The sequence below is a fragment of the Fomitopsis serialis genome (genome assembly GCF_022376445.1).
Source record: "Fomitopsis serialis strain Sig1Antser10 chromosome Unknown B0H18scaffold_222, whole genome shotgun sequence".
Lineage (NCBI taxonomy): Eukaryota > Fungi > Basidiomycota > Agaricomycetes > Polyporales > Fomitopsidaceae > Fomitopsis > Fomitopsis serialis.
Genome location: NW_025955182.1, coordinates 29,696 through 54,830, shown reverse-complemented (window position 1 = coordinate 54,830; position 25,135 = coordinate 29,696). Strand labels below are relative to the sequence as shown.

The following is a 25,135-nucleotide window of genomic DNA, read 5'->3' as shown; positions in this document are numbered from 1 at the left end:
GACGCATGCTTCGGCTAGGCCGGGTGACCGCGTTCGCTGCTCGCCAAGGGAGGCTGTGTCCTGCCACGAGGACACTGGCATTGCTATCTCGGGCACCCACATAAGACTGTCCTTTGCGGCCGAGAAGACGACGCGGGAGGCCAAACCAGGCGCGGTAAGTAGGTACCACACTCGAGTTCTGAAAGTGCGCGGCCATCACCTAGTATGCTGGCCACGCCGTATACCCCCATCCTCCCACCTTGCCTACGTCGCCCGTTCGCAAGTGCACACGGATCATTGGCCCCTGCAGACTCGCGTTGATGTACGCGTTGGGGATCGGCCCGGGTGACGCATCCGCGGTCTGCAGGCCAGTCTCTTCGCACGTCGTGAGCGGGAGGCCCCAGTTTAATCATTCCCCATTGTTCCTTTTCATCCTCGTTGCCAGATACATAGCACTCATTCATCTTAACGATATAGCTCATACTCCGCTCAGCATCCTCACCTCGTGAGATCGACACAGCCGGGATGCCATTGTTGTCTACCCTTTCCATCCTGTCACCCTCGCCCTCGCCCACCTGTCCCCATCGTTGTCCTGCCGCCCGCTTGTGCTCTCGCCCCTCCACGTACGCATTGTGGCCCGGCCTCTGTGCTGCCGTGACTGCCTCTTTCACACCTCCGGGGCGACACCCGCCAGCTCGCAGGCGCGGAGACTGGCTTCACTCTGGCCCTCCGGGGTCGAGTGCTGACTCCCCCGAGCCCTCGCTGCCACCGCCAGCCCCGGCTCTACGTCGTGGAGCCGCCCTCGTCAACATAACCGGTACCTTCAATATCCTACGCATCACCTCGCGCCGGCTCCCCCATCATCCTCACGTCCAAGCCGCGAGGCCAGGACACCCGACGCCACCTCGCTTGCGACCTCTAAATGTGGAGTCTTACGACTCCCCGCCGCGCTCCCTTTCAACCACGAGATTGTGGTCCCTCGCGCCCGGTTCAGGCTACGTGTCCCTCGGCTCTACGGCGCCCGCGAGATCTGTGTTATTCAGCCCGCCGATCCAGAGCTTGGGTGCCACACGCGAGAACCACTCTGGGCTGAACTCGCTCGGGTCCGGCGTGAAAAAGGTGTTCAAGTTCCACAGCCCCACGCGCGGCGGCGCGGGCTGCCAGTGCTACCAGCGCACGCGCACAGCGAACCCGGCGGGGTGGTCGATCGGCGGCGGGGGCGGTGCACCGAGGAGCAGCGTGCAGAACGCGGCGAGCACGCAGTAACCCATTGCGGCAATGTCGTCACGCGGCACGTCGTTGCAGCCTGTGCGGCTGGTGCCCCCGACGCCTCGTCTTGGCGATGTCCGCAAGGGGCCGGTGCTCTCGAGCGCGGTCTGGGAGCCTGATGGGTCTTTGGCATTGGCGTTGGAAGAGGCGGGCTGACGCCGGCCTAGGCGGGGTGGCGGACGTGGACGCCCACGGCTCGCCGAGGTAGGAGTCGAGCAGGAATCCACATCGCTGGGGGCGGGTTGCTATTCAGACGCGGCCATTGGAGTCAGTCCCGGTGAACACGCGCCAGGCAGAAGATGCGAAGACGACGCGCCAGGATTGCCCAGCTCGGCCCGACGATTGCGGCGGCGACCACACGAGACCAATGCACTCACCACTGGGCAGCCGTAGTCTATGCGGATGATGAAGGGTTTGTTCCGTGCGCTCGCTCCCGCTTACGAGGCGGTGGAGAGTGCTGACTTCGAGGGTGAGCTCATTGGCCTCCTCTCTATCTTCGAAGGACGGTATTGACTCTTGCATCGTCGGCGCCCTCACCGACACCTCTCGCGCACGCTCTGGTCGACAGCCGCTCGACTGCAAGCTCTTCAACCCTGCCGACAAGCGCACGGAGATCACGTACCGTGAGGAGTCGATTGGCTGCCTCCAGCGCGTCATCAAGGGTATGACCAGCATCGTCATCGAGCTCTGCTCGCGCAACAAACCGAGGAGCACGAGAACAAGAGCGAGGCTGACGTGGAGAAGTTCGCCGCGCGTAGTCTGCGCGCGCTCGCTGTCCCCTACGAGGAGGTTGAGGGTGATTACATTGAGGGGGACAGTAACGGTTGCGGGCTGATTGGTCTTCTCCCTATCTTCGACCCTCCCCGTACCGGTACCAAGCAGACGATCAGCGACACCATCATGATGCTTCTCGGCGTCCAGCTCAAGATGGTCACCGGCGACGAGCTTCCCATTGCCAAGGATATCGGCCATCGTTTCAAGCTCAGGGACTACGTGTATCCAGCTAAGCTGCTCGAGGATGATCCCGAGGCCGGTGGCATGCATGCGTCACTCGACGAGATCATCCGACGGTAATGGTTTTGCTGTCAGTGGTAGCACCGCCCTTCACTTCACCGCGCATTCCATGTAGCACCCTATATATCTAAAGTCGCATCCGCGTACTATGGTGCACGAACGTTGCACACTGCCTCGGGTACCCCGCTGACGAGCTAAGGCTTGCACGTTCGCTATCGGTCCTCTGGAAGCGAGCGCCATGTCCGTTGCTGGCCGAATCCAGCCGATGAGAAGGTCTGTTGCGAGGATAGTAGTACTTTAGTGATCATACATGATATTCTCGACACTGCAAACCGATATAGGACTAGTTACGTGGTGCAACTCTGAGTCAGTGTCGGCTATGGCTCGTGGCATCGAGTGTGGCAAGCCAATATTGAGTCGGCCAGTGATTTTGTGTAAGTTCACGGTGCCAGCTTTTTCGGATGGCGTTTACGAGCTGTTTGCACCGATTTGGAAGCCGTTTACACGGGAGGTCGCGCCGGACCGATTTGGCGCCGATTCGCGCCACATTCGCGCAGGGGGGGTTTCCTGATGTCGCAGTGCGGGGAGGGATGGGGGTAGCGGTGCGGATGGTGAGAATGGGTAGGACTCAGAGGGTGACCAGGCCTTGAACTGACGTGGCTTGGCCACAGGGGCCATTTGACGGCACTGGGGTTGTTTCTTGGATGTTGTTGTCTGCCTTGTGGTGGGCGGCATGATGTGTTATCCTTGGTGATCATGCAGGTGAGGTCTATTTTATATGGCATGTAAAGCAATGAGCGTTTACTTTTTAGAGAGCCCTAACACCAGTGACGGCATCTGATACGATTCAAGCGGCCTAACGTAATTATTCATGAGGAAGCGCTCAGGGCACAGGGAGTGTGGGGATGTGACAGAGTACATTCATTTTTGCCAGGAGAAAGAGTGTCAGGTATTGAGGGAGAAAGTCATATCATTATCTCGAGGATCCAGCAAACCGTCAGTGTTCGCCTCTAAAGGATAGTTGTGGCACCATGTTTGGTAGTATTTACCGTGTGGCTCGCGTTCGGAGGACGGCTCGAGATTCGCGGAGGAGCTGGTGGCTAACTCGCGGGCGTCTATGTGGGCGTGGTCAAGCGCCCTTGGACGTCGGGTGTGGCCCCGTGGTCACTGTTTGCGGTGTAGGGGGACGGTGGGCTCAAAAGTGGCCATACAGGGCCTTTCCACCAGTGTTTCGACACTTCCCAGGTGGGTCAGAGAGAGGGCCAGTCTGTTCGGCCCGTTTTGAGGGTGGATTGGGATCCATGACCTCGGATGAAACAGGATTTTCATCTTGGCTGCACCGCTGAACAGCGGTGGACAGTCCTTACAGCGCATGTTGGTTTCATCCCATAAGGACTACTCACCCCCCGGACCACGAGAAGGTCTGCGCAGGGCTCGTCGACGACGAGTCCCTCCCGGGGACTGTGTTCATGACTTGTACTGAGTAGCGTGCACCAAAGCAGTCGGCAGATCTCGGGTTCGAGGTCCCTGATACTTTGCGTGCGTCGACGCGTACCCGCACAATGTCCGCAACAACTGTCTTGCACGCCTGGGCACATAGCACTGTAGCAGTGATTGAATTCGTGGTATCGTACTGCAACTCTTCTCAAATCTCCGCATTCCTCCTTGTCAGGTCCCGTGCGAGTCCAGGAGTTTCCCGGCAGGTACCCTCGCGGTCGAGGTTGGAAGACACTGCAAGCTCTCCGGGATCTCAGCCACCGAGAAGTTCTCGGCGGCTCTCACACCCACGCTGTTCTGAGGCAATTCTGCGTCCGCTGCACATTCTGAGGTATATAGAGAGGCCACGGCGCACCGAGAGCACGTCGAGATGAGCTGATGGTGGCACGGATGGAGGAGGAGTGAATGCAGGCGTAGCCCCCGTGAGAACCGAAGGCGCGATCCCATCTTCGCCATCCTTCATCATGTCATCGTCAGTGGTCACACATCCTTCGCCACCCGCCCGCCTTCGTCCCCGCCGCGCGCATATATAAACCGCGCCGGGGGCGCTGCGATGTCCTGATAACGCCCCCTCCCGCCTCTTGCCCCCACTTGTAGCTGTACCAGAATCCCACTCACAGACATGCCGGCCTCTCTGCGCTTGGGAAGCATCGCGCCCGACTTCGAGGCGGAGACGACCCAAGGTCCGATCAAGTTCCACGAGTGGATCGGAGACTCCTGGGTGAGTGTGATTGCAAATGAAGCGGGATCGACGATAGCTGATCTCGGACTTGACGCGCTCCGTCCCTTCCACCTGCCCTCGCCTGTACCGACGACCACTGTGTGCGTGATGCCGCCATGCGCAGGCGATCCTGTTCTCGCACCCTGGCGACTTCACCCCCGTGTGCACGACGGAGCTCGCAGAGGTTGCGCGGAAGTGAGTTGCGGTGCTTCAGTGTCAGATTGGCGAGTCGGTGTTGACTAGGGGCCTTTGCAGGAGCGATGAGTGGGCCAAGCGCAACGTGAAGGTCATTGGTCTGTCCGCGAACAACCTCAACGACCACGCGCGCTGGGTCGAGGACATCAACGAGTACGGCACTAAGACCCTCGGCCCGACGAGTGTCAAATTTCCCATCGTACGTACATGCCATCGTGCTGTGTGCCATGCCCAGGACTGAGGCGGAGTGATGCACGCTAGATCGCCGATGCCGAGAGGAAGGTCTCGGTGCTGTACGACATGCTCGACGAACAGGACGCCACCAACCGCGATGGGAAGGGTCTGCCGTTCACCGTCAGTCGCTTGACGTCAGTCTCCAGCATTTATTTCTGACAAGATGAAACAGATCCGCACCGTGTTCATCATCGACCCCAAGAAGGTCATCCGTCTCAGCCTTTCGTACCCCGCTGCGACCGGTCGCAACTTCGACGAGATTCTTCGGTAAGCACAGCACACTGTCTCCTACGCGCCTTGACGCTGATGCGTACTCGGCCGGCAGGGTTGTCGACTGTACGTACCAGCCCCACTAACTCGCCGGCGCTAGGCGTAGTATACATCGGAGCTGACTTACCGCCGACATGCAGCCCTGCAGCTCGGTGACAAGTACAAGGTCACGACGCCCGTGAACTGGAAGACCGGTGACGATGTGATTGTGCACCCGTCGGTGACGAACGATGAGGCGAAGACGCTCTTCCCCGACGTTACTTTCCACAAGGTCGGTGATCTTACCTTGGTGGCCGAGGCTAGCCCGGGCTGATGATAGTGAATTAGCAAACTTACCTGCGGACGACGCCCCTCAAGCCGTGAATCGCGGAGGCTGAGTGATTGCGTTTGCGTTCGGCAGAAGACCAATGTCTAGCAGAAGAAGCTTGTGCTTGTAATAGTACCGTACCTATGTCATCCGCAGCTCCAGTAGCGATGCGTTGAGCGGTGTATACCAAATGTACTTAGCAGAATGTAACAGAAGAATTGTGGCCATTTTTGCTGTTTCAGATATGTATATGAACGAGGCAGCAGCAGGGCTTTCCAAACCGCTGGACATCGCAACGTCCGACACGGTGCCTTGGACGTCGCGCCGTGGTCCGGCATTTGTTGCCCCAACAGCGACATCAAAGCCTGATGCGCTCTACGTCTTTCTACGGTGATGGCGGTCATCGATTCTGTCATTTGCAGGCGGTACATGTCGACTCAACGCGTCCGTCCGGCTGGTTCGAGAACGACTCGCCGGCGAAACCGGTCGGGCGTCTACACCCAGCCACCGATCATTGTGATCACGTGGACAGACGCGACTGCACTGAGCGACGCGCGTACAGTGCACTGTACAGTCCCGTACATCACCAAGCCTACACACTGCTTGCTACGCGTAACGTCTGTCCGGTCCATTTTATTCTAACCTCACACAAGACGCATCATGGCCAGCGCTGACGGAGGAGCCTACAGGTGGGAAAGCTACGTGCATGTAGAGATGGTGCTCACGGAACACCCAGTTACTCGCTTACCGTCTTCTCGCCGAGCGGAAAGCTTGTACAAATTGAACACGCGTTGGCAGCAGTAGGCAGGGCACAACAAGTCTGGGGATCAAAGGTGAGTCTAATGTACTCCCGTCCGCGTCATCTCCGAACCTGAGGCGTACGGTGACCAGCCACAAATGGCATTGTCATTGCAACTGAGAAGAAGTCCCCCTCCATCCTCATCGACGACTCCATGATCGAGAAGGTCGCCATCATCTGCCCCAACATCGGCATCGTCTACTCGGGCATGGGCCCCGACTTCCGTGTGCTCGTAGCGAAGGCGCGCAAGTCCGCACAGGCGTACTGGAAGATCTACGGCGAGTACCCACCCACGAAGACGCTGACGCAGGAGATCGCGACGATCATGCAGCAGGCGACACACTCAGGGTAGGTTCCACCTCCGTTCGGACGTCCGGGCGACTCCAGCTGATGCGACCCCTGCTTCGCAGTGGTGTGCGACCTTACGGCGTGTCGCTGCTTATTGCTGGCTGGGACATCACACGCGGGCCGACCCTGTATCAGGTAGATCCCTCAGGGTCCTACTGGGCCTGGAAGGCGAGCGCGATCGGCAAGAACATGGTGAACGCGAAGACTTTCCTCGAGAAGCGGTGCGTGGTTTTGAATATTGTGGTTGCGAAGCTTGATCCGATGAATGTGGCGTCAGGTATAACGACGACATCAGCCTTGAGGATGCCATCCATACGGCACTCCTGACGCTGAAGGAAGGTTTCGAGGGGCACATGACAGAGAAAACAATCGAGATTGGCGTCGTGACCGTCCCAAGCCTGGCTGAACTTGAATCGGGGAAGATCGAGGGCACAGGGAGGACGAAGCCTACGTTCAGGAAACTGACCGAAGAAGAGATTCGAGACTACTTAGCGATGTAGAGTGCGGTTGACCCTCCATGGCACGGACTGTGATGTATATCTAGCGCCTTTTTCTGAGTGGTTCAGCAGTGCTTGCCAAGTCTGTCAGTGAAACGTCGGCACCCTACCGACTCCTCGATGGTTGCTGCCCTCGAAGCTCTGGAGCTTCATAGCGCGTACCTCGGTCTCCGCGGTGTGGCTTAGTCATCAGGCGGTGAGTATGGTGAATCAAGGCGAGCCTACTTCCAGTGGCTGACGATCCTCTCTACTGCGCGAACCGATACACTCAGCTTGACTGACTGTGCAAGCCAGTGGTACTGAGTAAGTAATTTTGGGCGTGTCATATCCGCGCGAGCACGGGAGTCAGCCACGCACAGCAATTGGCGACTTGTTCGTTGGCCGGCCGATCTGTTGCGGTCTCTATCACTGGTTCGTATGTCCGACTGGAGTCTAGAGAAGGCGCTTTCTCGCGCATCTCGACTACTACTAGGCGCCTTGACGCTGCGCCGACAAGCAGCCTGGGATCAGGGTCTGACCAGGACCGGGACTTGTTTCCGTCAACGTTTACGAACGCTGTACTACGTTCGCTCTGCTCCTCCGTGCTGTTCCGCGCGACATGTACGCGCTTTTTTTCCGACGACGTCGACGTCGACGGTGCCCGACGTTCCCCGGCCGGCCAGTATCATCTTCCTTCTGTATGCCATTCGGCAGGAAGATCGTACGGCGTGGTTCGGAAGCCTGCTCTCTGGCGGGCAAGACGGCGTAGCGCAACATGACAAATGCTCTGGAGTTCCCACTTCCTCCTCCTGCCGGAGGCCCGGCAACGACGGCGGCAAAGAAAATCGGTCCAGCGTCAGCCTGAAGCCATGACAGAGGCTAAACCACTTTCGGTGACGTGCCTCGCGCATACGCATGGTGATCATATCGCAACTGATCCCTAACTGGGTCTCGTCAATGTGCTGTGGACAGACCCACGCCTCGACACTGAGGGGCAATCGTGTCTAATGCGGTTGCAGTGTAAGGGGATCCCTGACACTCACCGTAGGTATTGTTTCACGTCCACAATCACACTTCCAACCTTTCCCGTGGGGACGCGGATATCTTTATGGTGTATAGCACGGAGTGCTCAATTGTGCATCAGGTCAGAACCACCGCTAACTCGTGTTTATTCTGCATAGTTCCTGGTCGTTTTCCTCGGGCGGACAAGGGCGGACAAGCTCTCGATGGCTTCGGAGTGATTGCGAAGACTCCGACTCACACGGTATAAATCATCGACGAACTCGTCAGCGCCGGTGGCGCCCTCGCTTAGCCTTGGGCCGCATCAAAGGCAGCGCCTCCAGCAGAACCGCGGGCGTCTCAACCGCTAGTTGGTGTTTTATGGCAATGCCCTCGTGGACGGCGTGGGGCACAAGGGAATTTCGCCTTAGATCGTATCTCAGATCTTCCGTCTCTTTCTACCATTTCAGTCGGTCTGGTGTGGATTAGTGGTTTGGCGCCCGCCTATTACTCGACCACCTGTTCTTCGTATAAATCGCACCGATGTTAGACGCAACATCACGGTCCCATACTGTGCCCCACTCCCCGCGATCCTAAGTAGATCTACCTTCAATCGCCACCATGACAGATGCTAGCCCCGAGCGCAAAGCCAGCACCAGCAGCAGGAAGTCCAAAGATACGGACGCAGGACAGAGATCGAACACTCGTAAGTACTTTCCCGCATCTTTCCCGATGAAGGCAGGACATAGGCTAACCTAGTCGTTCGTATCTTCTGCAGCCGGCGCCTCGGTTGACTCTAGTCTCCTGACACCTATGGTCAGGAGCAAGCGAACGCCGATTGCATGTACTGAATGTCGTCGGCGACAGGTCAAAGTGAGATCGTTGGCCATGATCTCACGCCGGGCATCGTCTCACGTCTGTGGCAGTGCTCTGGAGGGACACCCCAGTGCGACCGCTGCGAGAAGAGGGGCGTGAAGTGCGAGTATATCCCGATCCACGTGCAACGACAACAAACCGCTGCGGCCGCTGCTGGTGGGTCAGCACCGCATGCTATGTTAGCATCGCCATCAACATCGCGGTCGCTGCCATCGACGCCCATGCCTTGGCCGCCATCGGGGCAAGCGCAGTATGGTCCCACCATGCGACGCTCCCCGGCCCGATATACGACTGGCCAGAGTACTACGACATGTCGGCGGAGATGCTCCCCGATTCACGGCGACAAACGCTTCCCCATTCAGCGCCATCATACCTTGGACCCGACCCGTTCAACCAATCCCAGGCAGGGCCATCCTACGATCGCTATCATGGTTATGAGCATGGCGTGCCGAACTCTCAGCATTACCCCGGGTCTGTGGCACACACTTATGCTTCTTCACCCGGCAGCAGCGGCAGCGCCGCGGGCCAGGCCTTGGGCCTTACGTTGCCCACGGGGAACACTTCGCAGTTGATGTCGGGCGTCAACCAGAGGTCAGTGCGGTCAATGCGGCTATTCCCACATGGGATAGACACTGATTATTCATCCACAGCACGTCTTATCCGAACCAATACTTGCAGGGTCAAGGCTATTACAATGAGCCCTCGGGCGCCACGGCATTTCACGGACAGAACCTCCAAGGATGGATGGATCCCAACGTACGTCCATCATACGACGTACAAAGTCCGCATAGTTGCTCACTGCCAGCGGTTTGGCAGGACATGAACTATTCTGCGTTTCAAGGTCAATCCCATCGTCGTAGCGCGTGACATAACACATAATGACATTGCTTTGCAAACTCTCGGACACGCACCCCGCTTTCCTACGCATCTGCTGTATTCATAGCCACGATGCTCCTGCCGTCGTATTCACAGTTCGCTATCTATTGACTGTAGCCATATGGAACACACATCCACATCCGGCCCCCAACAGACCGCCCTACGCATACCCTAGTATTTGCTGTGACCTCCTACGGAATCCGTTCCATATCTAATGCCGCTCTTTTTGTTAGGAGGCTATTTGTTCATTGCGAAGCCCCGTATTGGTCGAAAAAGCGAGACATGAAGCTAGACGTCCTGCTGCACGTGTGAGCCTTTTACCTGATATTGACTGTTAGACGACGCCTTCAAATGGACGGTGCCTAAGTACTTCCTTCCGGCGATCAGCAGACTCGCCGAGCCCACTCTCGATGCGAAGGCGTGATGGCAAGTGAACTCTCGGCCGGCCCTCAGGCCAGTCAGGCTGTCCACAGGACCTGCTGTTCCGAGCAGCGTCCGCTCATAGACCGCCCGGGCTCCGAGCATGGCGACGCGATAGCATCGTGCTTCTCAAACCATGCATAAACCACGCTTAGGACATGTACAGGTCAGACCACAGATCTTCTGAGACTGCGACTAATGACGTAGTGACCCAGCTCGAAATCCGAAGGACTGGAGACTGTCCATTTTGCGACCGCGCCGGAGATGACTAATTGACGAGGTCGGTTTGACTCTCCGGTTTCCAAACGCGGGAGAGTACACCCGAGTCAGGTTGGTCGCTGTAACCTTGCATGCACCATCACCCGGGCACACCCCTCAGCTCTAACAGGAGGTTCGAAGATACTAGGTGAGCTGCGCCAACCGTCGATCTCGGTCGGCCTACGTCCGCCCGATCAGACACGCATACGATACTTACTCCTGACTTACTCGACTGAAACTTGACTGCATGTTAGATGTAACCTGGAGAACTCGATCAGGCGTAACCAGGCGATTGGCCCCAGTGATGCGTCTAGTCAAGCCAAGTATTCGCAGCGCAATCGCAACGGGGCCCAAATGGGAGTCCGAGGCGACTCGAAGCGACGATCCATTCCGTTCGACATGCTCTGATTTTGCAGGCGAGGAACCCGCAAATCCGGACCCTCGACTCAGGAACGCCGTGCTAAAGGGCCGCATCGCTTTCTAGCGAGATCTACTGCCTAGTGCGATGCATCATTAAGGACACCGGTGGCGATGCCGCGTGCCACTGAGCGGGAGGACGGGCGCCAAGTTACGACTCGGACGCTTGTACACGATGCCGCCGGCTTCATCGTAGTCACAATCTGTCTTGACAGCACAAGGGTCATTTTGTCAAGAGCATGCAGAAGTAACGGCAGACCGGTGAAACTCTCCAAAAAGGAAAGTGGGCGTCTCGTGCGCCAACGAGACCCGCTGTGTGTCTAGGCGATGAATAAGTATACCGACTCGGAGGAAAGTTGCGGCCAAGCACGGTAAGTGTGGCATTCGACCGGCTACTGTGACGACTTGAACACCCTCATGTCATGATGCGAGACCTCATCTAGACCTCATTGTGTTGCGTGGACGGTGGCCGTATATTCCTGGCAGAGTGGCTGCCAGTGCGACGATAGCTGGGTCCAAGTCTGAGTCAAGAAGTTTAATATCTGCATCGTCTGGCACACGGCGTGTACGTGACCAGGTCCGAATGCACCATCTTCTCTGCAGATATCGAGAAAGTGGCAGCCCCTGAAGCGGGTGATCTGCATCCATGACGGCAGGGTACTAGAACCTGCCAAGCGGCGCGATCAATGTGTCGGGAGCGTGTGTATGATCGACACAGACGCTGATGATCGCCGCGTACTACGGAGTTTGACAAAATTAAAATATCATCAATATCATGCATCGAGACGTAAGTTCCCTGGAAGCTGGCCCGGGCGAGTGCATCGTTACGAGCATGCCACGAGAATTACCTGCTCCCATCACCGCCACCACTGTGTGAGGAACCAGGTCTAGGCTAGTATGAGCTGACGCTGGAACAGCAGGCTCAGTGATGCTGACTCAGTGTCCTCCTCCGCCTTCCCTACTCAACAAGGTCGTGTTTACGGGCTGCCTACTGGACAGTAAGTGTACTCAATGATGAAGCAAGCGTTTGGGTGGCATATGTGAGTAAGCCAACGCCTACTGCGTCGCCACGGCCCGCGAGGGATGCTGCGAATGCCCCGACGACTTTAAAGGAGGATCACGAGCTTCTCCGTGGTCCTTGGGGTGAGGGGAGGCTTATGGGCCGTGGGATATCTTACTCGGATGAGTCTGCAAGAGGTATCGCATCGCTTTCGGAGGTACCGCAGTATCGGAGCTCACAGACTACGCCAAGTTGGTTACGACGCTCTGAGAAGATAATATGTCCGGGTGCAATCAACAGCGGTACAGGTCGTCTCAGATAATTGTTGTAGGCATCCACACTGCAGCTCATATGTAACTCATGCTAGACAAGCCGCTCAATGTGAATTGGGAGAGACCCACAAACGACTCGTCGCGGTCCTGCACATGGTCACGGTGCAATTGGTCTACCTCAAGGGACAACCCGGAAGATAACATGGCATGTATCACAGTTCAAGATGCGGCCGAGTATTTTTACTGGTACATTGGTATACAAATTGTTTGCTTCTTCGCCCCTATCCATCAGCAACTCCGGCTGGGTGCTCCACCCCTGTGAGCGTTGTAGCCTAGAACGGGAAGTCAAGCTTCTCGCCAAAGTTCCACTGCACCGCCTTCACGGAGGTGTACTCTTCCAGGGCATAACTGCCGAGCTCCCGACCTGCAGATGAATTTGACATTAAGCAACGGCACCAGTTCACAGCCTCGAAGCCGAGTGATCTAACTCGTCACGGAACCATCGCGCAGCCAGGGGGATCACTCGGGCCAGAAGGCGAAGGCACAATTGAATAGTCGGGCAATGAACCATAAGGCTTACCGATGCCGCTCTGCTTCTTGCCGCCGAAGGGAACGTTGTTATAGAGGAGGTTGTACTGGTTCACCCAGACCTGGAATGGGAGGCATTAGTCACCGGATGACAAACAGGACCATGAGTGGGGACTTGGAATGCGCTTGAGACGCAAATCTCTCAGCACCTATGACTCGGCTGGTACGTATGACGGAATGATCGAAGCTTCCGGATCCACACAGGATGTTAGACGTGACACCAAGGCCTTCATATGTTGCCCTTGCATCGTCCGCCGATTCCTAGAAGCCAAGAATATCAAACTCACCGTCCCTGCCTCAAGCTCACCGGCTACGCGCATGCATTGGTTTGCGTCATCTAAGCTCGTCGTCAGCATTCAATAGAGCGACGTGTGATAACCAGATGGGAAGGTTGTGGGATGGCAGGTGAGTATGTAAGTGACATGAAATTCGGACGCACTAGAGTGTAGGCCTGCTCCCAGGCCATAGGTCGTGTTATTTGCCTGCGCGATCGCCTCTTCCTCCGTCTTAAATTTAGTGACGGACAACACCGGACCGAAGATCTCGTCTTGGAACTGGGTGTAGGTCAAGCATCAGCGCGGCACAGGTCGTAACCTATAGCTGCAAGCACATACGATTTTCATCTCCGGCGTCACATCGGTGAAGACTTCACTCGAGACTTAGTAGGTCACCGCCGGCAAGTGAACGAGCGACGCACTCGTGGGGTCAACAAAGTAGCCCTTGCTCTGGCGTTTCTCCCCACCGACGAGACATTTAGCACCCTGTTCCTTGCCGAGGCCGATATATTTGAAGATTTTGTCGTACTGAACCTTCGACACCTGCACGTCCATCGAGCATCAACGACTTTCCAAGAATATTCCCATCTCGGACAGATGAAAACAGGATCGGGCTACCCAACCCACTTCCTGCTGCATCGGTATCACCGTCTCGGGAAATCCCCGAGCCTGCAGCATCGCCGTTCGCAAAGCCGACGCCGGCAATGCGCGTGAGCGCTTCTCGGCGGAGCGGCAGAGAAGCGCCCGGAGGAGCAATCTCTGCACCTGCATTGGGGTTAAGGTTCGAGATCTTCCTCCGACAAGGTTCGGAGATTCGCGCGCTCGCGGCGACAGACCCACATGCCCCAGGAAAGAACCGAGCTGGCAGCGGACCCGAGTGTGGGGCGCGACAGAGTGCACGTGGAGGGACTGAGGACGCTCACCACTGGACCGCCAGAGGCCTTCTCGTCGAAGCCGTCGGCGACCACGAGCTGCTTTGCTTTGCTGGCAAGGATCTGGAGCAGAGTTCGGATTGGCAGGCGGCGTGAAAGACACGATAGGTGACCCACCGGCATGAACTTGTCGTATATGCTCTCCTGCACGAAGAGGCGAGATCCGGCAGTGCAGTCCTGGCCCGTGTTGTACAGGATGCCGAGGGCCGCCCAGTTCGCCGCTACGAGACCGGCACCAGAGAACACGACCAGCGCGAGACGGCACATTCCGGATCAAACGTCAGTAGGAACGTGCCGCCAGGACACGCGCACACGCACCCTGGTCAAGGTCCGCAGACTCGAAGATGATATGCGGCGACTTGCCCCCAAGCTCGAGGCTAACCTAGTGGCACAGCATCCGCCGATCGTAAGTATCACAGTTGCAGGAGGTGGCCGGCACGCCGGCCGCGCACACGATGCGCACCTTCTTCAGGTTGCTCTTCGACGCGGCCTCCATGATCTTGCGCCCCGTGACGGTGCTGCCCGTGAACGCGACCTTGTCGACGTCCATGTGCGACGAGAGCGCCGCGCCGCCCACGGAGCCGAGCGACGGCACTGTGTTGACCACGCCAGGCGGGAAACTGAGGTTATGATGTCAGCAGAGGTCGCGGCGGAGACGAAGACGGGGACGTAGACCCGTTCCCGGCGAGACGATCGGACGCCGCGAGCCGAACAGGCGATCCCACTTCGAATTACGTACCCAGCTTCAACGATCAGCTCGGACAGTTTCTGTGTGGAGCCGTATCAGCAGTTGAACCAGGATCCGAGGGATGAACAGGATCAGGCGCAGTGGACTGAGACCTCATGCAGAACGGCGATCATCGCTTGAAGCCAAGTGACTGACACCATGAAGTCCCGAACAAGCCCCGCGAGCATCATGACGCCCCTCGTCACACCGTACCGCACCACGTACCAGAGAGGCAGAGGCATGCACTCGAGCACCCTGGAAGCAGCGGGTCACCGACGACGGCGAAGCGCGGCATAAACTGGGGTAAACGGGTCGGCCTCCCAGCTTCCGCGTGCAAACCCAGAAAGTAAAGAACGGTGCGCAGCGCAGCGCGCCGACTGCTCGCGCGACCCCGAGCATCCCCATGCGCCAGACGTTGTGCTTGTTGTGAAAGTGGCGTGGCGATTCCCGCGAAACAAGCCATTGAACAGCACCCCTGCGTAGCACAGTCGCCCGAGATATCCATGCGGTTACCCAGACGCCCCACGTCTGTTAAGCTCTGGATTCCGAACGAGAAGCACCGCTTCCACAACCGCCATAAGAAGGTAGCCGGACAGAGAAGGTGCCCTCGGACGCAGTCGTACCACGCACGCACACATACATACGCGCACACCTACGCGCACGCCGAGGTATAGAAGCTCGACGCTGTTCCCACTCGGACAGGTTCCCGGGTGAGCCCCGACCCAAAGTGATGCCCGAAGCGGATTTGAGCTAGAAGGAGATCGCCGCATAGGCCCTCGACCGGGCCTTCGGGAAGCGCAGGAAGGGAAGACGAAGCATAGAGAAAGCTGTGCCCGGAGACTGTGGGCAGCATTGCCGCTCCGCGCACCTGTGCGGGGAAACGAATGCACGCTCCGGTCTCAGACAAATGGCGCAACGACGAGGTAGGGAGGCGGGGGCTTCGAATATATGTGGATAACAAGAACACAGCACTCACCAGCGCCGTGAGCGGTGTGAGCTCGCTCGGCTTCATGACGATCGTGCACCCCACCGCAAGCGCGGGGGCGACCTTCCAGGACCACATATTGATCGGGTAGTTCCATGGTATGCTATATGCGCCGAAAAACATGATGCGTCAGCCCAGTGCACTCCACACGGCACACGACGTGGGATCTCGGAGGCTCGGAGGGGTGGGATGTGAGCGTAAAGAGTTAGGCTGGGACGTACATCTGGCCGCAGACGCCGATGGGGTCATGCCGAGTGAACGCGAACTTGGTCTTGTTGTCGACTTCGAGGGACTGCGGAGGGAAGCGGCGTCAGCACGAAATTCAGGGATGTGAGGCATCCGCAAACGAGATCAAGGGACTTTCTGACGAAAGTCGGTAACGGCCGGACGTTCATGTCATAGCATCCTTCAAACAGATGGCAGTCATCCATTGTGCATTAGAGCGCAGCTGCACAGCCCATCCATCACGCCTGCGAATGCAAACGTAACCCGCGCACGACCAGAAACGAACGCCAATCATCGGCCCACCCAGATTGCCCGACAACCTCGGAGTATGACCATCCATCGCCACCACCCCAAACTCGATCAGTCCTCGACTCAATTGCTGTCGCCTTTCAGCAGAGGAAACCGATACCCATGGACCGCAGCATCCCGCACGCCATCGACGCGCATCTCCGTCTCGCCAACAACCCAGCAACAGAGCATCGCGCCGGCGATCGACGGGCTACAGTGGATGGCTGTGCCTACACGACGACTGAATGAACGGTCGGGCGCGCGAGGTGGGGCTGTTCCGCCCACACGAGCCACGGAGACCGTCCGCAGACAGGGCCCGCGTCGGAGGCGTGCTGCGCCCGATCCTCAGAAGGGGGTGGCTAAGCTTGGACTCGGTCTCGTCGGGGAGATCAGAGCGGTCCACAGCCCCGAGTAGTCCGCCCGGGCGGCCGCTTGGTGCTCTCAGGCGGAGGGCAGGCTTGGGAAAGTTGCACAGGACAGGGAACGAGAGGGGGTGGGAGTGCAGATGACTGGGACGCGACTTACCTGGCCTGCGATCTTGTCTGCCCAGCCGGCGTAATACCTCAGGCAAGACACGCTGTCGCCGATGTCAAAGTCTCTGTAATCCCAAGAAATGACCCACATATATGCAGTGTTCGGGCACATAACCAGTCAGTAAATCAACTTTTAGGCGGAGTGAACGCGCACTCACCGCGCGATGCGGACGGGCTTGCCGTTGTTGAGCGTCTCGAGCTCCGCGAGCTCCTGCGCGTCGCGTTCGATGAGGTCCGCGAGCTTGTTGATCAGGCGCGATCGCTCGACGCCCGTGACGTTCTTCCCCCACGTCGTCTTGAACGCCGCGCGCGCTGCCGCAACGGCACGGTCGATGTCCGCGGCGGAGCCTGTAGAGGGGGTCAGTTCAAGGATGACGCAGTGGGTCGCAGAGTGTGCGAAGGCGGCCGCGTCGCAGGGCGAGATGGCCCCTCGTAGCTGGAGACATGTAGGGGTGGCGTCGCAGCCAGTAGCCGATACACGGGCCTAGGCGACAATCCCACCAGAGAAGCCTCTTTGCGCCGGCGGGAAGACGGGGCCAGGACACCGCGCACCCCTTCGGAGACTATCGCGAGACGGTGGCGCGGACCCGACACGGAGGGCGGGCGAAGGGGGGCGAGCAAAGGCGGCGTGTCGAGAGGGCTGCCGGACAGCGGCGCCGACACGGAGAACAAGAGAAGCGGCGGGGTGGCATGTATGGACAGACCAGAGAAGGCAGGCGGTGCGTGCAAAGAGGGCTAGCACCGACGCGACGGTACGCGGCACACGTCTCGAGGCACCCCCGACCTAAAACACCGAAGACAAGTCGGTGTCGCGCACAGGCCGCGGCCAGAAGGGGCGCGCATTGACTCTGCGGGGAAGCCTGCCAATGCGTCGGGCGCCGGCACACTCGCTGTGCGCGCGGCGACGCTGGGCCCCACAACGGTGTGCGACGACGTCATGTGCCGCGCTGGGTGTACTCTGGATTGGCAGGCGATCGGTGTCGGGCTGGCGGGCGGGCAGGCTGCGGCAAGACGCCGCAGGTACCGCTCCACGCACATCGACCGACGGCGATCCATGTCCCTGATCATGCAGGGCACGGAGGCGGGCGATCATCCGCCCAGCGCGGGGCCGAGTCCAGACAGCGGGTGTGCTGTGTGAAGGAGAGTACGCACCTGCAGCGACCGAGCAGATGACCTCTTCCGTGGCCGGGTTGACGCACCTGCGACACAGGTCAGCGTGTGCGGCCAGAAGGCGGGAAGAACACCGGGGGAATGACGGTGGCACGACGGAAGACGCCGCGCCGTGCGATGCTCCGCGGATCCGGCGTGGCAGCAACGGCGGCGAGAAAGGGGATTGGCAGGCTAGTCACCGACGACACGCACTCGATGGACTCCTTCGAGTCGACGGATGGTACAAACTCGTTGTTGATGAAGAGGCCCGTGGGGACCTGAATCTTCCTGCCCGTCTTGGGTACGGCGATCTCGACGGTCTGGGCAGACATGGTCGCTAGTAGTCGCAGGAAAGTGGTCGTCCGATGGGGCGTCCGAGCAGCAGGACGATGCAGAGAGCGATAGCAGAGCAGGGGCGCGCGCGAAGCTGGGAGCATATATGGACGCGTGCGCCCGAACGGGAGCGTCGCGCAGATAAGATAGAACGCGCCGCTCACGTGCGACGCGTGGTGGGCGAGTCTGGACTGGCACGGAGCCTGGTCCGGAGCCCCGGGTTGGTTGCGCGCGTTGTGCGCGAGCGCGTCACACAGGACCCCCGGGGAGCCAACGTGCCTCCTCCTCCCACACGTTCTGCAGCGCAGACACGGACGCCGTTTTCTCAAAAGAGGACGCGGAGACGCCTGCTGCCCTCCCTCCGCACTCATCCACCGTCCATCCCGCGCTGGGCTCAACTGACTCTCACTCCCCCGCACGCCTGCATGACGCACGCCCCGTCGTCGCCCGCCCTCCCCTCCCCACCGCGCGACCGGCAACGCTCGTCTGAGAGCCACAGCCCACGATGAGCTCCTTCGCCGCCGGGCCAAGCTCAGCAGCGTTCGTCGCTGCTCCACCACCCCGGTCGCCCCAGCGCAAGAGCCCACCCCCGCCCCCGCTCAACCTCGACGACTGCAGGCCCAAGCCCCTCCCCGCGCCCCTCGTCTACCGCCCCGCGTCCTCGCCCACCAGCCCCGGCGGCGGATCCACCTCTTTCGTCTTCACCTCATCCCGCACCAAGCACACGCCTCTCGCCCCGCCCTTTGCGCTCTCGTCCGCCAGCTCCAGCACCCACGCCATCAGCCCGCCCCCGCCCCCGCCCGTCAGGCGTCGCCGCTCCAGGTCGCCCACCGCGTCGGCTTCGACGACCTCCGGGGGCACCGTCCGCAGCCATCGCGCCCCGGCCGCCCTCTCCGCGACCCAGCTCGCCCGCCACCGCGAGGGTGCCATGGACTCGCGCAGGATCCTCGGCCCCAACATGCGCGCCGCCGGTTTCGTCCATCTCGCCAGCTCCGTCGGCTCCCTCAACGGCAGCAGCGCGACGCCCAGCCCCGCGAGCTCTCCGGACTGGCAGGAGATCCCCGGCCCGAGTAACTACATGGGCACCGCGTCCGTGCAGGTGCGTGTATGCTGCCGCTCTGTAGCGCGTCACTCTCTGACCGGGCTGCCCAGCTCACGCCCACGGACCCGCCGCCCTTCCCGCCGATCGTCTTCGTGCCCCCGAGCGCCGTCCAGAAACTCAGCATGTGGGAGTACCAGAAGTGGCCGCTCGGCCAGAAACCCTCCCCGACCTCTCCCCTCGCCGCCCACCCGAGCGTCCCTACAGGCATGAACACCTTCCAGGGCAGGAGCATGAGCGAGGGCGACGCGGCGGCCGCAGTGGGACTCGGTGTTCCCTCCACAAGCCGATCGTCGCTCTCCCCACCACTGTTCAGCTCGTCCGATTCGACAGCGATATCCGCCGCCCCGTCTATCGTGCCGTCCCGGTCGATGTCGCTCTCGACCACGAGCTTCGCCTCCTCCCCCGAGGCACGGCGCGCACTGGAGAAGGGCAAGGACCGCGAGCGCGACGCGTCCGAGATGCTGGCCGAGTATCCGTTCCCACGGACACCGTCCTCGCTGAGCAGCCGGACACCGGACTCGTCGAGGGTCGCCAGCGCGCACTCGAGCAGGGACGACTCGCCCGAGCTGTCGAGCAACGCTGCGCGGAACGCGCGATCGACGAAGCCCAAGATCCGCGCGAAGGACAAGGACCGCGAGAAGCGCACGGACGACCGGATCGCGGGCCTCCTCGCGGAACGCACGCAGGAACGCCTGAACGTCTCCGCGCACGTCGTGCAGCACCACGCGCGGGCGGCGGAGGACACGCACGCGCTGAGCTTCGCGGAGCTGTACGAGCCTGGGTTCGCGTGGACGATGACGAACATGGATATGTTCATGCCTGCGCTAGGTGCGCGGAGACGGGGTGGGACGCCGAGCCCGCCGGAACAAGATATCGAGCTCGGGAAGGAGGAGGAGGAGGAGCCGCCGATGGAGGTCAAGGAGGCCCTCGCAGCTGCGAATGTGGTTGAGGCTGCTGCTGAAGTCGAGAGGGCGCCGGAGGAGATCCAGCGGGCGGTCGAGGTGGAGAAGGTGAAGGAGCGGCACCACTACGAACAGCGGGAGCAGCGCCAGGCAGAGAAGAAGCATATTGCGGGGCTCGTCGCGGCGCATCGCGAGCGCGACGAAGACCACGTGCGGTATGTCGCTGCGGAACGCGAGAAGGAGGAGAAGAAGGGGAAGGAAAAGGAGAAGCAGAGAGAAGAGAAGAAGGGGAAGGACCGCGACCGTGGCAGTCGTCGGTCGTCGCCCGTGGCGGAGGAGCGCGGGCGCACATCACCCAAGCGCAGCGGGCGGACGAGCCCGAAGGAGAAGGAGCACCGGGAGCGCGACAAGGACCGGACGTCTCCAGGACACAAAGAACGCAAGTCGGTGCGTGTTTCGAGCTTGGTTTGTGGGTGTATGCTGGGTTTGCTGATCACGTGCTTTGGAGCAGAGACGGCACTCCCCAAAGTTCGCGGTGCACAAGGCGAAGAGCATCATGTCGGACGCGACGGGCATGAGCGACGCCGAAACCATAGTCGGCGACGCTGGCGCAAACGCTGCCGGCGATGTGCTCGCTGCTTGACTCCCTGTCCCACCGTTTCTGCATTGCCCCCGCCCAGACACCCCCATTTCCAGTTCATCCACCCTGCATCGTTTTTGGCTGTTCAAGGCTTCACTTTTGCACCTCACGCCGCAGAAGTGCATACCTCTTCCGGCCCGGAAGCCGGAGTGTGTGTACTTCAGTGTGGCGACACGTACACCAGTGCTCGCGTATTGTCCATCTCGATTCTGCTGCTCGCTCCCCCCACACGTCAGTGCTTGGATAGTGCTCAAACACTGCACCGCCCTCTCACCCCGCCGACCCCGCGTAATCCCGAGCACAGCGCCTACCGACCACGCAAAACGAATCCACGTCCAGATCACCACCGACCCCGACCGCGTTGGTCTCGCCCCGTTTCCTGTCATTCCACATGCATTTCAGTTCACTCTCGGCACGTCAGCAATTTTTTATCAATTCCTTTCATCAGCATCTTCCACAGTCGCCCCACGCGGGCTCGGTTCGCGCTCGGAAAGGACGGATTGGCTGGGGCGGCTTGGTCCACCCCGCCCGGATCTCATGCTCGCAGGTCCGAATGTTCAGTAATCATCACCACCCATGCACGTCTCTCTCATGACTTATGATACATTTACTTCGGGTAGTATCGTCGTCTCCTCTGTCTGGCCGTCTCGTCGTTTCTGCTCCGTCCTTGTGTCTGTCCTCGTCTCTGTCTATTTGTTTGTGTCTGTCCTCTCGCACTGCATCTGTCGTCGTCTGCTCGCTGTTCTCTGGAAATCCACATTAGACATCACGCATACGCTGAGGACCTTCCGCATCATGGTTTCATAGACTTTTTAGGGTTTCCCGGCCGTCGACGGCGCGCTCGCCCAGTCCCGCACGTAATGGGGTCGGACAGCTGACATCGGCGGTCTGTCTACTGTATAGTACGAGCTCCTTGTTAATGTCCGTATTCCCACACCCGTCTTCTCTGTACAGTCATAGTACTCGTTTGCGTCTCTCCGAGGGACCGCTCGTCACGGACATTCGTTGTGAACTGTAAACGATACGCAGCGTGCATGCGCGAAGAACTGTAAACCTACACTGTGAATGGTATGCACGACGCCTTGTGAGGACAGAAGCGCGGACGGCGCGGAACGTGGACGGAGCCTTCTGGAGGGGAGAAGCTGGAGCGGCCGTCCACCCGTGCACGATGGGTCCTATCGGGGGGTAGCCCCGGTGCTCAGCGACTTTGCACGCTTCGCGAGGCGGCCAAGCCAGCACGGCCGGCCGATAGCGATCGACATGCATGATGGGCCTTTTGCGGACACGACGTGCAGTTCCAGCAGGTTCTGAGACACGGCTACGGCCCTGGTGTTTGCAGATCCCTGCGATGTCACAGGTTAGCCGCGGGGCCACTTGTGCTGCTCGAGCTCGGGGTGGTGGTCCACGTGTCTGCCTGGTCAACTGCCTCTGTCCGCGAAAACAACTCGTCCAGCGATACTGCATGTGGCTTGTATCTGATACCGGCGAGTTGCCTACTTTGATCGTATATGGTATGTTCCTGTGATCTTTCAATGGTTAAGTACGATGCGTCCGCAGGTGCAGCGGACCTTGATGTGCCTCCGGCGACCTGGAACTTCTGTCTGGGACGCAGAAGCCCGTATGAGATCCGAATGTCTGACCCCGAGGTCCGAGGGAGGACGTAATCCGGTGGCTCGACATAAGAGCCAGGGATGCAGCTGACACCTGTGTCTTGTCCTCGAGATTGACATCACATGGCTGAAGGTGACCTGGCTCCGAGTGCCGTGAGTAGACCGCACAGACCTGCCAGTGCCAGTTCCCTCACCAACATGGAACGCAAGAGCATCGCGAAAAACCGTCGGTGAATATCCACGCAAGACGAAGGCGTAGGTCACACATACCGTGGTCTATAGTGCGCGAGAGGCTCCGTCGGGCCTGAATCGCGGGGATCTTGGGATCGGTGCACAGCTTGATGCGTGTGCAACGGGAGCGGTGCCATTGGCTGCATCTCTCGCGCACAGTTGCCAGAAGACTCCGTCAACTTCGGTGACACCGATTGCCAAGTGCCTGCTGACGGCCGCTCGATTGTCCTGTGAATGTACGGTTGCTCCAAATTGAACGCGGCCACTGCGCATCCGCCGGGCCACATGTCTTGCACGGATGGCTTGAATCCTGAGTGATGCGCCGGTGCTCTGCTTTTCATCACGGAGTTTCCCATTGTGAGCAGATCCAACAACCTGAATCCGCCGAGCTACGAGATGTATACTGGTCGATCGCGGCGGCACCTACGAGGGCAGTACAGCACCCGTGTCGCTCATTTTGTATGCCGTAAGATTGGCCGAGGGCGTGGAGTCAGAGGCTCTCGAGCTTCTTCTCGACCAGGGGTTCCGAGTACTAGAAAATCCGGAAGGTCAGGCTGTCATGGGCCAGAAACCAGACGGTACTCACCATTGTTGCACATGAACGCGTCCGATGATACACACAGAGCCGGTAGCAAACCCCGGTACGATGAGCTGGAATACGCAACAAAGGTCACTAAAAAGCATGAGAGGCATCAGCAGCATTCGCAGTAATCGACTTGCGGTAAGTAAGTACGTGGTATGTAAGAAGTCGCTGTGACTAAGCCCAATACCGAGGCCGAGCTTAGACTCCGATTCCACACATACTTACCGCCAGATGGGACTGTAAGTAGAAGGTGACTTACCGACAGCGAACTCTTGAGAAGCGCTGTGCTATGTATAATGAACGAATCCAGACCACATTCGCGCTTCTCTTCGGCACAAACCACGCGGGGGTCCTATCAAACTGTAGTGACGAATGCAGTGCCGTGTCAATGCCGAATATAGCGCTATGTACAACAATTCGACTGATGAAGTCCGTACCAAGTGAACTGAGTTTGGTAAGTAGAAGGACCGTCAGTGACGTCGAGGACGCGCCCCGATTAGCGCACAGCAGATACAGTCTATTCATCCAATATGTGAGTGGGCGCAAGTCCTGGTGTTGGCGGGGTGGATAGTCCTGGCAGTAACTGCAGTGCTCGTGCCATCATTTGACACGAAACGCAAGTCAATTGCCCGTTCGGCATGGTCAGGGGGCTTCTCAGAGATTTGGTGTGAACAGTGGAACACCTACGAAACTTGATGAAGGACAGACGTTCGCGGGCAGGAAGATAGACATTCTCAATGAGGCTGAGAACGCCAATAAGTGCTAGCATGACAGAAAACGTTATCAGATCTCAATTGATTACCACCTCTGCGGAAGACTCGAGAGCTCACCATGAAGAGATACGCAATGCAACAATGTCAGGCGCCTGGTCCTCACGACATCTCATGATATCGGAGCGCTGTTAGAGTACATAGGCTCGCTCGCAGTGAGTACGCGCAGCTCCCTCTGGCGGCAGCGCACAGTAAGTATAGTTTTGGCAGGAGTATTGGCGCGCGAAAGCAGAATACGAGGAACTGATGACCAGCAGCCTCTTGTTACGAGATCATCTGCGTCGATAGGCGGGTTGAGGCTGAACGTTGAACGACCGGACACTCCTCGTACAGACGTCTGGAAATACTTCGAAACTGAAGTTTGCCCTGATCAGCCTCGAACACATACAGGACGACATCGGAACAACGCACGGCGGAGCCATGTATTATGACGAGCGAGTCTGGTGCAATGCGCAGGAAGACTAAACCGAGGACCAACGACACCTCGAGCTCTCCGGCGCTGCGAATGCGTTTGAATTCTACCTCAAACATTTGCACGGAAGTGAGCTTCATATAGCGAAGACATGTAGCAATGACGTCGGCGGGAAATTATATATATGACATACCGCAATGGTCCAGAATCTTCTATCTAGCGATACTCGCTTGCAGGGTCGACGTCAGACGATGATCGTGAGAGTGTACCCAGCGTGCACCCGGTATGCAAGCAGAGGCCTAGGCGACGAAGACGCTGAGTAGGAAGCACCTGGCAGGACCCATTGCTCCGGTGTGAGAGCAGTACAGCGGAGAGCGTTAGATGAACTTTTATGAACCGCTTGGAACACTCACTTGGCAGTGCACTGTACCGCATCCTACAATCTCGCACCAGAGGTAAGACCGTAGTTGAGGCCGATTTGCGAGTTCTGAGTTGTGTGTAACTTAGGTATTGTGCGCGGAAGCCACTGGGCCAACGGCACGGGATGATAGACGCGACGTCATCATCGACCCGGAGTCGAGTAGTCCTGCGAAACCAGCGCTGATCGAAGCGAACAGCTCAAG

The 25,135-nt window shown here is 59.0% G+C and overlaps 7 protein-coding genes across 7 annotated transcripts; 5 read left to right on the top strand and 2 right to left on the bottom strand.

Moving 5' to 3' along the window:
• The first annotated feature begins 453 nt into the window (after positions 1-453).
• On the top strand, positions 454-1,465 carry B0H18DRAFT_238801 (uncharacterized protein). The gene has a single exon (XM_048037248.1). It carries the CDS (start codon positions 505-507, stop codon positions 1,243-1,245), a length of 741 nt encoding a protein of 246 aa, XP_047885602.1. The 5' UTR covers positions 454-504; the 3' UTR covers positions 1,246-1,465.
• A 179-nt stretch (positions 1,466-1,644) lies between these two features.
• On the top strand, positions 1,645-2,322 carry B0H18DRAFT_1126892 (uncharacterized protein; the record flags this gene model as incomplete). The annotated part of the gene is made up of 3 exons (XM_048035226.1): positions 1,645-1,695; positions 1,751-1,871; positions 1,934-2,322. 3 exons carry the CDS (start codon positions 1,645-1,647, stop codon positions 2,320-2,322), a joined length of 561 nt encoding a protein of 186 aa, XP_047885601.1.
• Positions 2,323-4,075: 1,753 nt separating this feature from the next.
• On the top strand, positions 4,076-5,595 carry B0H18DRAFT_1052703 (1-Cys peroxiredoxin). The gene is made up of 8 exons (XM_048030995.1): positions 4,076-4,480; positions 4,605-4,675; positions 4,736-4,874; positions 4,937-5,029; positions 5,082-5,176; positions 5,235-5,245; positions 5,320-5,450; positions 5,507-5,595. The coding sequence occupies exons 1-8, from the start codon at positions 4,382-4,384 to the stop codon at positions 5,540-5,542; spliced, it is 675 nt and encodes a 224-aa protein (XP_047885600.1). The 5' UTR covers positions 4,076-4,381; the 3' UTR covers positions 5,543-5,595.
• A 382-nt stretch (positions 5,596-5,977) lies between these two features.
• B0H18DRAFT_1052693 (20S proteasome subunit) lies at positions 5,978-7,212 on the top strand. The gene is made up of 5 exons (XM_048030994.1): positions 5,978-6,175; positions 6,223-6,323; positions 6,378-6,633; positions 6,696-6,854; positions 6,911-7,212. The coding sequence occupies exons 1-5, from the start codon at positions 6,147-6,149 to the stop codon at positions 7,131-7,133; spliced, it is 768 nt and encodes a 255-aa protein (XP_047885599.1). The 5' UTR covers positions 5,978-6,146; the 3' UTR covers positions 7,134-7,212.
• Positions 7,213-8,729: 1,517 nt separating this feature from the next.
• On the top strand, positions 8,730-10,284 carry B0H18DRAFT_1126890 (uncharacterized protein; the record flags this gene model as incomplete). Its single annotated transcript, XM_048035225.1, has 8 exons — positions 8,730-8,814; positions 8,887-8,924; positions 8,976-8,981; positions 9,035-9,144; positions 9,168-9,575; positions 9,635-9,740; positions 9,801-9,825; positions 10,199-10,284. The coding sequence occupies 8 exons, from the start codon at positions 8,730-8,732 to the stop codon at positions 10,282-10,284; spliced, it is 864 nt and encodes a 287-aa protein (XP_047885598.1).
• A 2,141-nt stretch (positions 10,285-12,425) lies between these two features.
• On the bottom strand, positions 12,426-18,438 carry B0H18DRAFT_1052675 (NAD-aldehyde dehydrogenase). The gene is made up of 17 exons (XM_048030993.1): positions 18,143-18,438; positions 17,933-17,979; positions 16,939-17,128; positions 16,773-16,845; positions 15,956-16,026; positions 15,726-15,837; positions 14,762-14,790; positions 14,486-14,642; positions 14,341-14,404; positions 14,140-14,243; positions 14,014-14,085; positions 13,513-13,633; positions 13,430-13,461; positions 13,255-13,369; positions 13,103-13,152; positions 12,808-12,877; positions 12,426-12,651 (listed from the first exon to the last, which is right to left on the bottom strand). The coding sequence occupies exons 1-17, from the start codon at positions 18,364-18,366 to the stop codon at positions 12,560-12,562; spliced, it is 1,623 nt and encodes a 540-aa protein (XP_047885597.1). The 5' UTR covers positions 18,367-18,438; the 3' UTR covers positions 12,426-12,559.
• An 88-nt stretch (positions 18,439-18,526) lies between these two features.
• On the bottom strand, positions 18,527-20,062 carry B0H18DRAFT_1052666 (uncharacterized protein; the record flags this gene model as incomplete). The annotated part of the gene is made up of 4 exons (XM_048030992.1): positions 18,527-19,372; positions 19,420-19,533; positions 19,567-19,712; positions 19,785-20,062. Coding segments are annotated over 4 exons (942 nt in total), but the record flags the coding sequence as incomplete, so codon positions are not given.
• Between the last annotated feature and the right edge of the window lie 5,073 nt (positions 20,063-25,135).

Coding starts and splice junctions, on each gene's coding strand:
- B0H18DRAFT_238801 (XM_048037248.1), top strand. CDS start 505: ATGCCATTGTTGTCTACCCTTTCCATCCTGTCACCCTCGCCCTCGCCC.
- B0H18DRAFT_1052703 (XM_048030995.1), top strand. CDS start 4,382: ATGCCGGCCTCTCTGCGCTTGGGAAGCATCGCGCCCGACTTCGAGGCG. Junction 4,676..4,735: donor CTCGCAGAGGTTGCGCGGAA/GTGAGTTGCGGT, acceptor GGGCCTTTGCAG/GAGCGATGAGTGGGCCAAGC. Junction 4,875..4,936: donor CGAGTGTCAAATTTCCCATC/GTACGTACATGC, acceptor GATGCACGCTAG/ATCGCCGATGCCGAGAGGAA.
- B0H18DRAFT_1052675 (XM_048030993.1), bottom strand. CDS start 18,366: ATGCTCCCAGCTTCGCGCGCGCCCCTGCTCTGCTATCGCTCTCTGCAT. Junction 13,370..13,429: donor TGACGCCGGAGATGAAAATC/GTATGTGCTTGC, acceptor ACCTACACCCAG/TTCCAAGACGAGATCTTCGG. Junction 12,878..13,102: donor GTGAGCTTGAGGCAGGGACG/GTGAGTTTGATA, acceptor CTCCCATTCCAG/GTCTGGGTGAACCAGTACAA.
- B0H18DRAFT_1052693 (XM_048030994.1), top strand. CDS start 6,147: ATGGCCAGCGCTGACGGAGGAGCCTACAG. Junction 6,176..6,222: donor GCTGACGGAGGAGCCTACAG/GTGGGAAAGCTA, acceptor CGGAACACCCAG/TTACTCGCTTACCGTCTTCT. Junction 6,855..6,910: donor AAGACTTTCCTCGAGAAGCG/GTGCGTGGTTTT, acceptor ATGTGGCGTCAG/GTATAACGACGACATCAGCC.